The 18,042-nt window shown below is 56.3% G+C and overlaps 1 protein-coding gene across 1 annotated transcript in view; it reads left to right on the top strand.

Annotated features, from left to right (window-relative positions):
• Position 1: 1 nt before the first annotated feature.
• The window catches only part of MTMR14 (myotubularin related protein 14), a gene marked incomplete at both ends in the record, with an annotated part of 35,060 nt that continues 17,019 nt past the window's right edge, over positions 2–18,042 (top strand). The window contains 9 exons of the mRNA XM_019537007.1: positions 2–189; positions 7,491–7,599; positions 8,717–8,792; positions 9,232–9,292; positions 10,493–10,615; positions 11,461–11,534; positions 13,598–13,668; positions 14,235–14,309; positions 17,351–17,417. Of these exons, the coding sequence (XP_019392552.1) occupies positions 2–189; positions 7,491–7,599; positions 8,717–8,792; positions 9,232–9,292; positions 10,493–10,615; positions 11,461–11,534; positions 13,598–13,668; positions 14,235–14,309; positions 17,351–17,417 (844 nt within the window). The remainder of the gene's footprint in view (positions 190–7,490; positions 7,600–8,716; positions 8,793–9,231; positions 9,293–10,492; positions 10,616–11,460; positions 11,535–13,597; positions 13,669–14,234; positions 14,310–17,350; positions 17,418–18,042) is intronic.

Genomic DNA, 18,042 nt, shown 5'->3' with positions numbered 1-18,042 from the left:
GGCTGGCCGGCCGGCCGCGCTGAAGCTGTGGCCGTTGCAGGTGGAGCGCATCGAGCGCCGCTGCTTGGAGCTGTTCGGCCAGGACTACTGCTACAGCCTGGTGCCTAACGCCAACGGCGAGATCTGCAGCCACTACCCGCGCCAGATCGTGCTGCTGGACTACGAGAGCCACGACCGCGAGCACCACGCGTAAGAGCCTGGCCCCCGCGCGCCCGGCCTGCCTCGCCTCGCCGCCCCTCTGCCCGCCCTGCCCCCTGCTCAGCGACACCATTGCAGCCCCCGCCTGCTGCACCTGCTCCACAACTGCCCTGACAGCGCTTCGCCCGCTCTGGTCCTCCTGCGGCGCGGCGCGGCTGCCTGGCATTGCTCAGTGGCTCCATGTGAGGCCATGCTGCTAGGGGCGCTGTCCAGTGGAGACATCCTGGCTGATGCACTCAGGCATGGCCATATGGCTTCCTCTTCTCTGCACTGGGCGGCTGGTTCGTGTCCTGCGATCGCTCGCTGTGCTCGAGCCTCCTTCCTGCTGACACGCATGCAGCTGCAGGGGCTGGTGCTCTGGTGGTTTCCCAAGCGTGTGATTTGCATCTCGTGTTGCCGCGTCTCGTCATCTCTGGGGTCTCCGTGCGTCTTGGAAGGGGCTCTTGGCACCTGCAGGGAGGCTGCGCTGCTGCTTTTGAGCCAGCTGTGTCACCTGTCTGGTGCTAAGTTCCTTTCACTGCTTGCTGTTGGATTGCGTCTGCAGCTCGGGTGTTTCTGTGCCAGGGTCAGGACTGCTTCCCTTTGCTTTCCTGCACTCTGGGATTTGTCTGCCTTTTGGCCCTTCTAAAGTAGTTGTTCCTTCAAGCTCTCTCAAATGCCCTGCGAGAGAGGAGATAAGTGAGACGTCTCTGGGGGGTGAAGACGGGAGGAAATGTTGCAGACTGGTTTCACACTCGCAGAAGCTAAGGGTAGACTAGAGTCCAGAAAGGCAGAGCCACAGCACTTCACCTGTAGGGCTGAACACGGTTATTTACATGCTGCTTTTTTCAGTCTTTCTTGGGGGTGAAGTAACAGGCAAGGCCAAGAAGAGGCATGGGAAGGAGTGCAGAGCAACGTACTGAGCTGTGGCGTTCCGCTGCTTGGTAGTAAGAAATGTGCTGTTATAGCACTGATGTGAGCTGACAGAAAAGTGTTGGGTCCATCTGGGGGGAGCTCAAGCACATGGTTCCCCCACTGTGCTGAGGCAGGGTCAGGCAGACCCAGCCAGGCCTGCAGTAGAGAGGATTCCACATCCTACTCTTTGCTTCACCACCTTATAGACACTTACGTGGTCAGTCCTGCCTTCTGCTCAGTATTGAGGGCCCTGAGCGTGACGGCTGTGAGGGTGCGAGCAAATCGCTCCCACGGGTGCGTTCTTGCTGTCGCTGACATCCCAAGTTCCCTCTTGGTGTTTCTGCTCCCTTGCCTCATGATGGGAAGCTGCTGCATAAATATGAACAGTTACAAAACTTGGAGCTGCCTAACTGAAGACTTGTTTTGAAAAAGAAGTTGCTGCTAACACTTGTTGAATTTGGGGGTTTGTGAATGCCAGCTGATGAGCCATAGATGCACAAACAATGCTATTTGTTGGCTCAGAGCAGCCTGGGCTGCGCTTCTCTGAAGCATGAATCTTTCTACTGCCTAGCCAATTCCACGTGTGTTCACAGCAGTGCTTCTGTGTGAGGCCACTTGGAGCTTGGAAACCACTGTCCTGAAGTTTGGAGGCTTTAAAAAGCCTCTGTGGCCTGTGCAAGCACTCTGCCACAGCTGGAGGAGTGAGCACTTGGAGGGAGAAGTAGATGGTTTGGGAAGTGGCCTTGCGTGGCAGAAGCAAGAGTGCTCGGGAAGAGTTAAGAGCGTTGGCTGAATGATTTGCCAGCTAGGCTGAAAGTCAGTTCCCTGTCTGAAAACAGTATGCTTCCTTGTTAATCCAGGAATCCACCCAGCCTTTTGGTTCTCCCCCTGCCCCCCCCTTCCCCTCCCCATCATGACTTGCACATGGCACCTCAGTCTGATAAGCAGCTAAATCTCAGGGTTGGGAGGGACCTCAGAGGGCGTCTCATCACACATGTAGGAAGCACTAGTCCTTACCATCCTGGACAGCATCCCTCCAATGAAGAGGTTCCCCAGCATCCCTGGACAGCTCCTTCTGTTGTTCTGCTGCTCTTGCAGTTTGGAAGTTTCTGCAACACTCAGTATAAATCTCTTCTGCTGCAGTCTGCCTCTGTGGCCTGCAGCTGACACCCCTGCTCTTCTTATCACTGTGTTTGCTCTTTGGTAATTAAGGGAGATCTAGCCCATGATGTCTTCCCACAGGCGCTGCAGTTGGGCATTGGTTGAGGAGTGCTGAGAAGAGCTTGATCCTGCAGGGCTGGAAGCCGAGTCGGGTAGGGAAGTTTTCAGTGCACACTGAAGCCTGGGAGTAACTCAGTGAACTTCAGTGGAGCTGCTTGGATGCCGGTATTTCTGGACATGTTTGGATCCTTTCCTAAACCTTCACGCAGGAAGACTTCCTGGTTGGACTTGTCTCCGAGTATTACTGTAGTGTTTTCTCTGAGGTCTTCTAAAGAATGCAACTCTGTGCTCGTAACAAGAAGCACAGCCATCTAGACTGCGGTACTTGCCTTATTCCCCACCATGGTGGTGGTGTGTTCCTTGTGTTGTACTCCATCATCTCCATGTATGCAACCACGGTGTGTGTTTAAGACCCCACACAGAATCTGGGCACTTGACAGTTTACAAGCTTGTAAAACAGCGGCCTTGCCGGAGTCTCGGGCCAATGGCTTATGTTCTCTAAGTTAAAGTTCAGCATAACTTCTGCTTTCAAAAGACCTTTAGCTGGGTCTCTTTTAAAAGCAGCTCCTTTTAGGGAATGTAAACAGTCGTGGGAGGAGGCAAAGTGCTGACTGGGGCAGAAACACAGATGGGGAGCAGGATGGGCACAGAAGGCCAACTTGCATCCTGTAAAGGCTTGTTGATGGTGCCTCAAAATTCTGCAGCTGGCTACAGCCACCCCTTTGCCAGGTCATGTAGAAATCTGAGGCCCTCAGCAGGTGAGTGTTCCCTCAAGCATGTCAAGTCATGCACAGTAGGAGACAGCATCTGAACTGCACGTGCAGCTTCCTGGGCTCTAAGTTAACTCTGCCAGCCCAGGAAAGGCTCTGACCTGGATGGTACAGAGCCAGTGTGTCCTTGACCGGTGCACAGCTGCCCCAGCAGAAATCAAGCCAGAACTCCCCCACCTGGGTTCTGGTGCGTACGGATTGGGGAGGAACAGAGTGTCGCAACCCTTGCGGTCAGGAGCTGGTTTCATCTGGCATGCTGTGCAGGAATGGCCACTCCACTTCCGATAGTGTTGGTGAGGGAAAGGAAGCTATTGGTGATCAGCCAGCTGGAAAATTCCCCTGAAGTAAGTGAGGAGGCCACAGTTGTCCTCCCCTCACCTCCACAAGGTAAGCAAGTAGAGAACAAACCATAGGAGACCTTGCATTTCTAAGGGGTGTAGAGCGGCAGGAGGGTGGGAGCTTCTGTTGCCCTTGTCTCAGGCATACAAACAGGTACTGACAACTGCCAGGGGGCAAATTAAAGGTGCATAAGAAGGGTGCACTTGTACAGTCGGCCTCCCCTGCTCAAGTAGGAAGAGGATGTGTAAAAACCACACTGACAGGAGGATGTGGAGTAGGTGCATCTGTTGCCGCCAGCTGTTGTCTTCTAAAATTACAGCTGTCAAAGGGACAGCACTGGTCATGTAACATTTGCTGCATGCTTCTCATGTCAGTGCGGTGGTCCAACCGCTGTCCTGTGTGTGCAAGCTCGTTGGCTTGAGGTGGTGAAGAACACTATTTTGCAAAGCAGTCCGACTGAGTTGCGATGATCCAGGTTGGGTTCAAATGGTGAAGAATTACAGCTGACTTCCCAGAGCTTCGGGTGCTACTTTCCTACCACTAAGCAGCTTGCTTAAAAACAGCAGAACGTTGCTGGGTGACAAAGGTACTGGCAAAAGCAGCTGCCGGGCTGAGATGAGTTGGTTCTTGAGCAGATGAGCTAGAGCAGGTGTAGTCTGGTTATGAGTAGCTCACCAGTGCCTGCAGCCAGGATGGAGGGCATTTCTTGTCCTTCACCCTCCAGCTTCTTGCATCTGGGAAGCTCCCAGCAGTCCTTGGCATTGCTCATGCTGATCAAATGGCAGCAGTGGAAAGGAGCCCTGTTGTGGCTTACCCTATGGCAGGTTCCTCTGTACTGGTCTGGGGCCCCTCCACCACTGCCCACCTGGAGGCTAGAAGTGTTGGCTTTGCTATGCTGTGTGGGTCTCTCTGCCCCAGCACCTGCTGTAGGGAGGCCTGTGGGGTGCTCCTGAGTTTCCTGTGAGAGTCAGAAACAGAGAACCCTGAAAGCACCCTAGAATGTAAACCTCAGATCCAAGAAATATAGCACTCTTGTGGGGGAGTAGCCAGCCTGCCCTTGGAGGAAGGTGGCCTGGGTGCAGGGGGTGTGGGGTTAGGTGGTACATCACTAAGCTGTGTAATGAAGGGAGTTTGCCGCTGTTGGCTTCCTCTGCCTGTGCACATGCAGCACAGTATGGAGCATCTCTGGGTGAATTGGTTGGGCCAAGGCTGAAGGACCCCATGTCCTGTCTGCTCCATGCAGCCCAGTGCAGCTGGGCTCAGGTCCCAGGCACAGTTCTAGGAAAGGCTGGCTCAGGGTAGGGATGGGGTGCTGGTGGGCTCCCGTGGTCTTCCTCTGCCTCAGCTCTTCTTCACTTGGGAAGATACAGTGAGTGCAGCAGACAACCCAGCAGGCTCTGACTGTCCCCTAGAAGGCAGTTCATTAGTGTGCCGCCTCCTCCCCAGGCCCGGGCTTGTAGGACAGCAGTGGGAGGGTTGAGGAGAGAGGGGTGGCTTTGGTAAGAGGTGGATGTTTGGGACAAGGGGGTCCTGTGGGTGGGGTATTCATTAACCCCCAGGCCCTGGTGTTCTAGGGTGCAAGGAGACCTGCTGCTCTGAGGGAGTGAGTCTGGGGCAGGGGTGGGATGTGCTCTGTGCCCCACTTGCTGCCATCCCTACTTGTGCTGGGGCTTGCCCCTCTGCCCCAGTGTGAACTAGCAGGTGGGGAAGCTCTGTTCTGGACAGGTGGAGCTGAGGATGAGCCCCATGGCACATGGGTGGAGTGGGGTGGGGGATCAAGGTCATCTGCTGCAGCCAGTGGAGCCTGCCTCCTGGGGCGTCCTGCTGCAGGTGCCGTCCCCTCCTCCCCCTGATGGCACTGAGTCACTTCATCTCACAGAGAATCATTTCCTCGGGCTGCAGTTGTGTGCTTGTCCTTGACAGGTCCCTTGAAACATGGTGCCCCTGTGAGCAGGTGGCTGGTTCTTTGGTCTTGTAAGGGTTTTTTTTTTAACCTTAAGCACCCTGCAGCTGTACGGTGGATGAGTTCTCCCAACTTTGGTCCGATCCTCAAAGTGCACATGGGCTACTGATGGTGACTGAGACTGCTTTACCTCAGCTGTGCTCAGCACCTGTGTTGCTGTGAGGAAGTGGCACCAAATGCTACTTTCTGTAGTCTGGGCATCCCTCCTCTGGGAGCAGGGAAGGGTGGGGCTAGGGGAGACATAAACTCCTCCAGCACTCCCCATCTGGAGGCCAGAGTTGTGGACTTTGCTCCAGCACGTACTGTTGGGGCCTGTGAGGTGTCCCCTGCGCTCCTGTCTGCTGCCTGCGAGTCAGAAATGGGGAGCCCTGAAAACAGCCCGGACCTTGAGCCAAGATGTACAGAGCTGTGGTGCGGGCTGCCTGTGCGCGGGGAGCACCTGCCTAGGCTGCAGGGGGGCGGCTGGGTGCAGGGGTATCGTGAAGTCTGCTGCCTTCCAGAAGCAGCCTGTGCTGGGAACGCAGCAGCAGAGGGCGCCCGCCGCCTGCGCCGGTTTCTGCGGCTGGCGGCTTCTGAAACTCCTGCCTTAATGGCAGGGCAGCAGGAAGCAGCAGCAGGGGACCCCCCCTCCTTTCATGCCCGCATATTTAAACCACTGCCCTGGGCATCCTTCATCCTCACTAGACCAGTTGGCACCTGGGCTTTCTCCTACTTCCTGTCCTTTATCCTGACGAACTTCCAAATCATCTTGAATCACCTGGCTATGGACAGTGGCTGGTTTTATTTAAGTCCCTGCATTGTCCTTGCATCGAGCAGAGCAATCTTATTCCTTTTGCAGCAGCTCTGCATCCTTCTTCCCTGGCACTGCCAGCACTTTGAGGTTTTCCCTGAGTTCTTCCATCTGCTGGGGTCTCCTTGCTCTGGTCCGCGTGCTCTCAGGAAACCTCTCTGCATTCTTCCCCTCTGCATCAGGACTAGGGTCTCAGCTTTCAAGCCATCTAGAGAAGAGCTCCCTCCCACCTCTGATGTGAACCTGGCTTGCTCTGAGACTGCACTGTCAAAACTAGTGCTGGTAGCCTGCAGGGCCAGTTTTGCAGCCTCCCTTCCTCCAGAGCTAACATCCTCAACTTTAATCTCCTCTAAGGGATGTCAGTATCTGCCCTCTCCAGCATAACACTAGCTGCCTCTCCCTGTACAGGAGTTGTTCCTTCCTTGTCAGGAACATCAGAGACCTGAGCTCCATTTCTGTCCCCTCTCTTGCTGGCCCTGATGGCAGCTACATGCTTCAAACGTTTCTGTGTGCAGTGATACTGTGGTTCCATCCGAACAAAGCGTGGGGCAGGGAACAGCCTTTACCTAGCCACAGTACTGGCCTCCTTGCAAACCTATATAATAGAACCGCCTACGCGAGCACTGAGAAACACTTCTCTTTCATTAAAAAGAAGCAGCATGTAGAAAATGCGGTACTGGAGAGCTCATTAACATGGAGTGACTACTGCCTCCAGCCCCTCCACAACAGCGAAGCTTCCCAACCTGGGAGATGAAGAGTCAGAGTATGTGTCACAGCCCACCCCACACAGGCAAGCTTCCCTCTCACTGCAGGGCAGCCTTGATGCACCCTTGAAGGACCGATGGGAACTTGTGCACTCGTGTCTTAACCCTTGTGCCCAGGACTCGATGGAACTGGGCAGCTGAAATGGAGCTCGGCATAAGAAGAACCTAGTCTTAAGCTCCCACCAGGCACCCAGGCCATCCTTTGTCTTCTAGCGTGTTAGCCACAGACTGGTGACCCAAGATGCTGTTGCCAGGCTCATGCAGGCCTTTCTGCCAGCTGCTGATGGGGCTTCTGCTACAAGCCTGGTGTTGCCGGAGTGAGCAGTGGACTCCTTTAGACCAGGAAAGACCCTGGTGTGGTTCTCTCACTTGTTGGTCTGTGCACTGTAGGAGGCCTGCATCCTTGCTGTTAGGCTTCGCAGCTGGTCTGGAGGCTGATGGGCTGGGCTGCGGGTGCTAGGGTAGAGGCAAGGCACACAGGCATCCCATTGATCTGGGCTGTGTGGATGCAAGGCCCTGTGCCCTGATCTCGCCTTCTCTCTGTCTGGCAGATTTGAGAGCACCGTACAGGTGAGCAAGCTGCAGGACCTCATCCACCGTAGCAAGATGGCCAGGTGCAGAGGCCGTTTCGTTTGCCCGGTCATCCTGTACAAAGGCAAGGTAAGGTGGCCTGAACGTGCCTGGCTGATGTGAGGGGCGTCCCTCTCCCCACTTTCTGAGCTGCCCTCATCACCTGGCAGCATTAGTTTCTGCAGGCCAGATCCTGCTCCTAGACACCAACTGAAGAGGCAGATGGGCTGCCTGGGAGTGGAGGGGCACTACAGTAGAGTGCATCCACTCACCAGCCTGGGGCAGGGTTTGTGATGGGTCCCTGCAAGCTGGCGTCTCCACTGCATTGGAGACCAACGGAAGCAGGGTTATGGCAACTTGAACCACACAAGACTGTTTCTCCCTAGGTGCCCTGGGTATTCCCCACAGGCCTGCCTACCACCTTGCCAAGCTCTGGGTTCCCCCTGGAAGAGCTGTGGGAAGGGATCCCCTCCTGTAGCCCCAAACCATCTGGCAGTTAGCTCTCGTTCTCCTGTTTTGTCCCTGAAGAGAAGCTGCCCAACTAAATAAAGTGCTTTTCTGCAGCCATGCAGGAAGCAATCTGAGGTTGCTTAGGCGGCTGAGTGGATCCCCGAGCTTGTCTTACAAGGAGGGATGCAGGCGTGTTAATCCCGATTGACTTTACAGTGAATGAGTTGAGCTGCATTAAGTGTTGGTGTGGGCACTCCTGTGGAGAATTCAAGTGGCTGTAGTTCTGTGTAGCTCCCCTTGGCAGCCATGTGTGCCATGGTTGCTTGTCTCACCTGGCACGAATTAAGGTGGCGTGGTCAGGCACCCATGCAGGCTGAGACCCTGGCCCTCCATCAGGGAGGCTGCTGTGGAGGGATCCGGGCGGGAGCTGCTGAGACAAATATAGGGACAGTCCTTAGCCTTTATGGCAGCAGTTTGAAGGATGAGGGTCAACCTAAACATGAACACAGCTCAGGCGCTGCTTGTTTTAGCAGGCAGTACAGAATTGACATGGGTGAGCAGGGTGTGGGGAGCTGGAGGCCAGAACAGGTAGGAATTGCCCATTGGAGGTCAGGTAGGTAAACAGACTGTAGAGACTGGGTACAGAGAGGTGGCAGCTGAGATCCCTGGAGGGGACAGGAGGCTGGGCACGGTTCCCCATGTACAAGGGCAGCCCTTCTGAGACCTGCAAGAGGTTAATGATAGTTGCTTTCTCCAGCACATCTGCAGGTCAGCAACCCTGGCAGGGTGGGGGGAGCTGTACGGCCGTACTGGATACAACTACATCTTCTCAGGTGAGTAAGGGACCCTGCATGGTCAGCTCAGCAGAACATCTGTCTGTGCATTGTTGTGGGCACGGTGTATGGGTGGGTGGAGGGCACATCATAGGCCGGCTGTAAGTCGGCCTCAAAGCACCTTGTCCCTTGGGGGGATTTTGACCTGTTTGAGCATTCATCAAAGAGCAGCGTGGTGGGGTGGGGGCATCCTCTGTAGATCCTCCAAGGATGTCATCCAAGGAGGGACATGGAACAAGAGCTAAATTTGCTGCCCAGGTCTGATGAGTATAATAGTCTCTGACAGGGGTGGGAGACCAAGGTTGGGTCTGACACCACTTGGGGAAGGCGGGAAGGAAGTTGTGGGCAGGGTGACAACCCTGGTGTGTGTGGGCTGCAGCATGGGGGAGCATGAGGGCATTACACAAGCTCTGCCCCTGACATTGTGCTCTCCTTGCAGGGGGCTCTGATGATGCCTGGGCTGATACCGATGACCTTTCAGAGGAAGATCCTGCGTTCAGGTGTGTGTGCAGCAGTTGGGTAGGAAGAGAGGAATTCAGATCTGACCAGCCAGTTCAACCCTTCGTCTCCAGTCTGAGCCATAGCAATGTCTTGGGGCCACTGCAGGCCATGAGCTCCTTCTTGCTCTCAAAAACAAGCCCTTCATGTTATCCCTGGTATGGTTACAAAAACCAGAACCTGCTGATGCTATCACCTGGCTGAGCCCAGTGTAACTGAAGTCTCCTGTTTCACTGCTGGGGGCAAGCAGATGCCACCTGTTAGATGGTCCTGAGCTGTACAGAGTGGGTAGGCAGTCCAGAAAGATAATGTGGACGGAAGGGATAATTTTGGATCTCCGTTCACAGAGAGGAGCACGCTGCATGCATGACTCCCACGATCTGAGGGGGTGGGATGGGCCAGGGAGGGGACACTTTCCTCCCTCCCAAAGGCAGCTGCTGTGTCTGAAGGGACGACAATGCTGGAGTGATGTTCAGTGCATGGAGAAGCTGGTTGTGTGCTGGTTGTGCTGCATCACCCTACAAGCTGAGGCCTCAGTGCTGCAGTTTATTCAGGGATGTTGTGTGGCCTGTGCTACATAGCCAGTTAGGCAGGTGATCACAGTGTTGGGAAACTGCCAGGATTTTCTGGCACTCATTAGTCTTGTGGGCTTCCCACTTTGCAGCATGCTGGGGCTGTTACCTGCACTCTGCTCAGTGTACGTGTGTGGAGGCGGGTGACCTGGGCATATGCCAGGAGTGCAGGTGCTACCTTGCAGGGGGGAAGGAACTGCAGGCTGCAGCTGATGCTTAGTTGTCCAGGAGATCCTGCTGCGTCTGGCAGTGCCAAGCCGCCAGCCCTTAAAGCACCGAGACTTCCTTCTCCTGCTTGGTTGTTCATTCTCCTGAACGCGCTGCAGATGGGCTCCGAGAGCTCGCCTCAGTTTCTGCTTGGCTCCTTGCCACAAAACCAGCCCCTGTGACCCTGCTGAGCACTGGGTGAACTGCTGTAGAAAGAACAGCACCAATGTGACGTGGTGTCTTGACAGACGTGCACAGGCAGGGCTGCATTGTGGGGCCACAGGGTGCCTTGACAAGCAGCTGTTCCAGGGCTGCCAGTAGGGAGAGGTCTCCACGGGTGCAGTCTGGTTCCCCAGCCCAGCCTGGGGACCAGCAGGTGTCTGCATTGACCCTGGCCTATTGCCTCTCCTGCGCTTGTTGCAGAAATGCAGACTCCCAGTTGTTTGACAAGGTTAGAGGGCACGACATCAAGCTGCTGCGGTACCTGTCGGTTCGGTACATCTGTGACCTGATGGTGGAGAACAAGAAGGTGAAGTTTGGCTTGAAGTGAGTGTAGAACCTGCGCCTGCCCTTGGGCTGTGTAGGGGGGGATGGCGGGTCTGCACCTGCTGCCCAGAGTCATGAGCCAGCCCAGGGCTCGGACTGCATTGACCTGCATGCAGTGCTGTCTTCTCCTGGCAGGGCACTGGAGAGGCCCCAGGAGGTATTCATCAATGCCTTAAAGCAGTGGTTCCGAAACTATGACAGATTGTGCACCACCAAGTTAAAATGATGCAACCTTACATACCACCAGCAAATTTTTGTCATGCAAAGTAATTATAATAAATCTGTTAATGCGTGCCACTGACAAGTTGTTTGCATACCACTGGTGGTACATGTACCACAGCTTGGGAACTGTTGCCTTAAAATGTAGCCCTCAGGGCACACTGGGCTGTATATCAGGTCCATTTGGCCTTGGCCAGTGCCACTGTGAAGGCTGTGGCAGAAGGTTGAAGGTTGGCTCAGCTCCACCACCCTTCTTGCAGCCAGGATGGGTTCCCAGTTGTCCCGACTGGGGACGGAGGTTGGACACCCTGGTCCTTGCGACTGCAGGTGTAGCGACTTCCTCGGCAGGGGCCAGGTAGGTGTGAGGACCCTGACTTCAGAGGAGGGGAGCAGAGGGTTGAGGAAGGTGGGCGACTCCCTGAGATGCATCTGGGCTGAGGGTGCGACTGTCCTTGGGCTGGAGCATCCCTGCAGTGTTTGGATCTGAGTGGGGCTCTAGGCTGCCACTGGAGTCAGGACCGTTCTGTCCGCTGGATGCGCCTGTGTACCATGTGACCAGCCTGGGTGTCCCAGTGCCTGGGGGCCCCGTGCTCTGAATATGTACCCTGTTCTTTCATCCTCCTTAGTGTTACGTCTTCGGAGAAGGTGGACAAAGCACAGCGCTATGCTGACTTCACCCTTCTCTCCATCCCATACCCAGGTACAGGGCTGATGGCTGAATGGGCTGCTGGGGATGGGGAGCTCCTTGTGTATGGTGGGTAAAGGCTGGGACTCCCTGCATGTTCCCTAGTCTCTGGAGCAGGAAGCTCTTTAGGCCAGCAGGAGCATGTGCACGTGTCTAGAAGGGGTCTAGAGGATGTGAGCCAGCACCAGGCAGCTTAGTTGCATCCTGTGAGGGCTTGACCCTGCAGGGCCAAGTTGCAGTGGGAGTAGCTGTGCTCACAGCCCTCCCTAAACTGCCAGTCTCAGGGGATTTAGGCCCAGGGCAGATATGCATGGATGGAACCTGAGTGCCCCACTGCTCCATGTCTTCTTGGGGCTGGGGGTCACTTGAGGAGTTCAAGTCTCTCCCTCTGACCCTTCAAAGGAGAGGGAAGAGAGAGATTCATATTTGCTGGTCACAAAAGACCAGCCCCCAGTGCTCCTCCTTGCCCTCCCCCTAGGTGAGCCCTGCCTGGCCCCAGACCTGCAGTGGGGAAGCGTTGTTTTGATACCGAGAGGAGGCACAAGGCATCTTGTTCCGCAGTGCGGGTCAGCATTGGACTTGCTGTGGATAGCCAGCACGCGCAGCTGCTTGGCTGACAACAGGCCTCCATAGCTTGTGCCTGAACCCCTGTAACTGCAACATCAGAGCCACGTGGCTGCCCATGCGCAGCAGAGCTCCAGCCTGTGCCACTGCCTAGGCCCCTGTTTCTACCCTAGGCAGCTGGTCCTATGAAGGGCTTGGGGAGAGGGGGGATTCTGCAGTTGGCTGTTGGTGCTTCTCTGGGCTGGGGGCTGCTGGCTCATAATGCACATGGCTACACCTGACTCCTGCATCGCCTAGTGCCTGTGCAGCTGCTGCCCAAGACAGCTCCTCACTTCTGTGCCAGGGCAGAGCTTTGCTAGGCTGCCTAGCTCTCCGAGCACAGCCTGGTCACGGCGGGAGGGGGAGGAGGCCACGGTGTTACATTAAAGCGAGTGCAGCAGCTGTAATGGATGGAGCAGCGCAGAGGGAATGCTCTAATTACGGCTGGATCCAGGTTCACAGCATCAGGACTTCCTGTTCGGAACTGGGCTGTAAAATTGCTCCAAGCTGAAACTGCAGAGAACTCGCTGTTCTCAGAGCAAGGGGTCACTTCCAGGAGGTGGAGAGCATTTGGGCTGGAGGCTGGTGTTAAAGGGAAAAAGGGGATGGACATTTGTGCTCTTGCAGTTCTCATCGCTTCCCTTCCCGTGGGCATCTGCACCAAGCCTCCTGCTGGTGCAATGAGGTGCCGTGTTCAGTGCCCCAGTTCTTAAGGTTTTGTCTAAGCTTGCAGTTTGAAATCGGGGCTTGAGCAGTCAGTTAGCATCTTGGGCAGAGGCCTGTGGGAGCCTTTCCCTAATGGGGGGTTGGGTTGGCCATATCCTGCTCCAGGTGACATTTCCCATTTGAAAACCAAGCCCATCTCCTCCTCCTCCTCCCCCCTGAGTTTTGAAGCTCTGGGTTGTCCCCCTCTCTTCCCCCTCCCTCCAGTCAGACTCCAAGTCCTGCTGCCACTGCACTGAGGCACTTGCGTGCAGATGGTTGTGTGCATGGTACAACCACCCATCTCCATGCACTCATGGTGGCGGCAGCAGGGTCTTGGTGCAGACTCCTAGTATCCAAAGAGAAACAGCTTCAGCTCTGCCAGAGCTACTGTCGCGCTCTGCAGTGCTGCCTGCAACCCCAGGGCAGCACTGTGGGGAACACCTGGTGCATGCTCCTCTGATGTGAAGGGAATACCCCAGATGTGTGGTGATACTGTCCCTGAGAGCTGGAGAGCTGAGGGTCACAACAGGGTTAGCACCTTGGGAGCCTCCTCTGCATTGCCACTGGCTCGTCAGGGCGGCACTCGGGGACCAGGCTGCACACTGCATTGATGGCTGGCCCTGACCTCCCGCAGGCAGGCTGATTGTGGATTCACTCCATGTGCTGGAGTCCCGGCTGGCGCTGAGGCTGTCAGCTCCTTGTCCCCCTGGGGATTCCAGCAGTTAGTGATCAATTGTCTGCACAATCACTCGTTGCCTTGTGTCTTGCAGGCTGTGAATTTTTTAAGGAGTACAAAGATCGGGATTACACTGCTGAAGGCCTCGTGTTTAACTGGAAGCAGGTACAAGGATGTTGCTAACCGGAAAGCTGCGGGCTTTGCTGCGCCTAATCCTTGACGCAGGACCTTGCAAACAGTTACATAACAGTGCATGTCCCTCCTTGCCGTGGGGAGGGAACCCAACAGGAAGGGGCTGTCTCTGTAGCAAATCAGCATCCTGCACTCTGGGATGCTCTGGCTGCCTATGGGAAGCTGGACCTTGCTGTGGCTGGCCTGGTATCCTGATCTCCACATACCTGTGACCTGAAGCTAGTACTTTGTAGGTGGCCTCTAGTCTCAGTTTTGCATTTCTCTGGTCTGCTTGCTGGGGAGATGGAGGGCCAGGGCCCTGCAGAGATCCTCACACTGAAGTGCCTTGTCCCCAGCTGCTTACTCTTCCCCTCAGGAGGAAGGGCCTGTTGTGGTGCACCAGCCTCTTCCCTCCAGCAACGCACTGTGTCCAGAAGTACCCCAAAACCAGGCTAGAGGCAGCACTCGCTGCCACTGCTCTGCTTTCTGTGACCAGTTCCATTGGAGCTGCTCCCCCTCCCCTCAACTGATTCATGGCTGATCTGTGTGTCTGTTTGCAGGATTATGTAGATGCTCCATTAAGTATCCCAGTCTCCCTGACTCAGGCTCTGAATATTGACTGGAGCGAATACCAGGTGAGCAGTGCTGGGGCTCCTGGGGAATTGGTAGGCCACAGGCAGATGGGAGCAGTCAGGTCACCTGGACTAACCACATGCATGATATCCCACACTCCAGGCAGCAGGAGCTGCTGCACTGGGTCACTGGCTCTCCTGAGCGCCACGCTCCAGCAGACTTGTGCTCATAGCTCGTGGCTATTGCCTTGCAGCCTGTCTCCTGAGGCTGCACCTCCCTCTGCCAGCAAGCAGCTGCACTTGCAAATCCAGCCCTGTTCTCTATGGTGCCTGTGGCTGCAGCCTCTCGCCTTCTCTGCCCACCACGATTGCTTCACTGGGTTCTCCTGAATGGCATGCTGAGTCTTGTGTGATCCCTGCATTGGAGTGTGTGTCCCTTCAGGTCCCCTCTGCTCTGCCTGTGATGCCAGCCTCTACCCCTAAGGTCCTTTCTCTTCCAGCTGCTGGCTGTCTCCCTGCCCCAGGTGCCTGTCATTGTCAGTAGTGGAATTGCCTCTCCACCCTTGTCCCAAATACCATATTTTTGTATTGTTTTCCTGGAAGGATGACTGTTCTGAGCTCCTGAGCCAGAGTGCTGGCTTCCTTGGTTGTGCTGCCAGCATGAATGCCACTGTCACAAAACCTGGGGTGGGGGGTGTTGCAGCACCCCTGGAGTGAGGTAAATGGCTCCCTGTTCCAAGAATAGCCCCATTTCCTGCGTGACCTGTGAAAGGAAATGGGCTGTGCTTTGGGTTTGAAATTGCTACATGTGTTCCATGCTTGCCAAGTAGCTGCAGTGAGGTGCAGGCCAGCCCAGGAGGGTGCATGGACACATGTGCCAGGGGCATGTGCACACATGGCCCCCATGAGCTTTCTACATTTAGGCGGCTGCAGTGATGATTTCTTGAGCTCCACGAAGGCCCCAGGGCCTTGGGGGCTTGACTGTCCAGGACAGCAGTAGCTTAGTGTGGGCCTTTGACCCTCAAGGGCTTTTCTTAATGTACAGTGCAAGCTGCAGGCAGCTGTGGGATGTAGCTGGCTTCCCATGGTGGCAGTGCGTCACGGGGGAAGATCAGGGAGCACTGAAGCTCAGTGAATGGCAGTAGTGCTAGGTGACGTTCCCTCCCCCAGTGCCTGCCTGCTCCCTGCAGCTCAAGCTGGCAGGTGCAGAAGGAGCATGCTGCTGCCATTGGCACTGCTGGGGTTTTGGACAGAGTTCACCACAGCTGGAAGGCCGAGATGGTGCCAGGCTTTCCTGTTGCATGCTGCTGGGGTTGGCAGGTGCTCTCAGACCTGTAGAAGAAGGCAGGAAATGGCAGCTCTGCTGGGCCCCCACGTCCTTCCCTTCTGCAGCCCCGTGCTGATGTGGTGCCTCCGGTGCCCTGCTGCTCCTGCAGGCTGCAGGTGTCCTGCTGGCACAGCAAGGGGTGCTCCCTGGCAGGAGCAAGCTGTTCTGTCCTGCCTGCCTGATGCTGCTGGAGCCATCGATCCCTGGGATTTCCCTGGACAGGCCATAGTGCTGGGCATGGAGCAGTGCACCCACCTCTGTAGCACACAGCAAGGAAGAGTCCACAAAAATTGATCTAAAGCACCAGCATGAGCCAAGCCAAGCGGAGCCACTCAAGAGAGGGCAGCACCTGTGAGGCACTGGGCCCAGGACCAGCTAGCCTGCAGCACATGCCTCATTCATTAAGTATCCTGAGCAGTCAGAACTGCAGCTGCCTGGGAAAGGATGTTGGAAGAGCAGAGTGGGGGTAGGAAGGAGCTACAGAACCAACGAAAAGAAGCAGCAGAGGTTGGTTTGTTGGCCTGGGCAGGGCAAGCAAGCAGGGACCGAGGTAGGGAGCCAGCAGTACAGCTTGAACCATATGCTTAATAAGGGCAGAGATGGAGGCCGGGGCCACACAAATCCTAATGAGCACTGAGAGCGACTGACCACAGATCAGCTACTGAGGGGGAGAGAGCTCCAGAACAGCAGCCAGAGATGGGAAGGCTCTAGGCGAGTGCTGGGTGCCAGGGTCCTGGCGGGGCCTCTGGCTGGTGGAACAGGATGCTGCGCTGTCCCTTCCGGCTTCTCCGTGGCCCTGCCTGGGAATCTCTTGGCTCATGGACTCTGGCAAAGGCTGGGGAGAAGGAGGAGGTCCCAGGCTCATGTGCATCACAGTTCCCCACTTCTCAACCTGTGGCAGCTCTCAGGCAGGGAGTATCTTATCCCCACTTTGCCCCTGCAGGTGTGGGGCAGCAGGACAAGCTAGCAGTGGCCTGTCCTACTGTCTCTGGAGGTTGAGAGCACCTGTTCTTTGCTTCAAGTCACAGCATGGAGGTTCAGAGACTTGGTCGCGCATCCTCTCCCTGCTCCCAGCACAGGTTGTGCTGCAGGTGGTTGCAGAGCCCTGGCCTGCTGTTAGTCACAATGTGGGGGCCTGGCACTGATGTGCTGTGTTCATGCAAATGGGGCACAGGAGGAAGGAAGAATACCTGCTTCCCCAGCCCCTGCCGCCTGTGAGCTTGGGACCTGGAGGCTGCCTGTGTGGGTGAACAGGAATCTGCTGCTGTCTGCAGAAAGTGGGTCAGAGCTCAGCAGGAGCCCCCAGGTCTCCAGCAGTCCAGTCCAAGATGAGGGAACTCACTGCTGCAATTGCAGGGCCAGTGCCCAACCCCCAATCTGGCCCAACTGCGTTGCTGCAAAGCACTTCCCAGCACCAACACCCGGGGCCACAGAACTGGGTCGGGGCTCAGCAGGGTGTGTGGAGGCGCTGCTCAGCTTTTGGTGCATGGGCAGGCTCCCACGCCTGCAGCCTCCAGCTCTGCTAGGGCCAGGGAGCCAACTTACACCTTCCCCTGCTCCACACTGTGCCCCCGCAGTCCAGAGGCTGGGCCACTCCTTCCCAGTCTCCTCCTGACTGGGCAGTTTTTGCGGGTGAAGCTGTTGGCCCAACATTGGTAGGAGGCAAAGCAGGGCTTTGGCCTTGGCAATGCTCTGGGGGGTTGTTTGTACTGAGGGTCATGCATCCATTGTGCCATCTGGCCCCAGGGTAGTTTCTCACCTCTCGTGTTCTCTGCAGAGCTGGGACCTGGTGCAGCAGACGCAGAACTACCTGAGGCTGCTGATCTCGCTCATCAACAGTGATGGTGAGGCTGCACCCCAGCGGGTGGGATGTAGGGCACATTTCCCCTCCCCCTAAGCCCGGCAGGATGAGCAGGCAGCACCCGATCTGGGCACAGTCTGCAGCCCTGTCTGAAGCATCGCTTCTCTGGGGCCACTCGTGGGGCCTCCATTCCCCCATGGCAGGGGGCTGTTGCAAGGAGCACACTTACCAGCCCCTCTGCTCCCTGGGGGGACTAGTATCCCAAAAGTAGAAGAGACCGGAAGGGCCCAGGCAGGCCCTGGGCCCAGAACCTCTAAATGCCCAACCCAGCACCAAGTGGGCAAGCGGAGGGCAGGATCTTGCTACTCCCTTCCTGTGACCTGCCCCTAGTGTCCCAGAAATGTTCGTGTGTCCTGCAGGAGGGGGCAGTGTGTCTAGGCCTAGGCCGGCCACTGTCACGCTGCCTCTGGACGTGGGCACCATTGTACTGCGCTCAGCACCGCCTCTCGTGTACAGGTGGGCATGGGGGCCTCAGAGCTCACTGCCCCAACAGCAGGCTGTGTTGTTGCTGCTGCTGCCCTGTCTAACTAGGTGGTGGGAGGGACCTTTGCCCACACTGCTCAGTGGCCCTGTTGGCAGGAGGAGGGGACCCGCTGCTCCTGGGGTGA

Source organism: Crocodylus porosus, unplaced genomic scaffold (assembly GCF_001723895.1).
Source record: "Crocodylus porosus isolate Cpor-Errol unplaced genomic scaffold, CroPor_comp1, whole genome shotgun sequence".
Classification (NCBI taxonomy): domain Eukaryota; kingdom Metazoa; phylum Chordata; order Crocodylia; family Crocodylidae; genus Crocodylus; species Crocodylus porosus.
This window is presented reverse-complemented; position numbering and strand designations above follow the sequence as displayed.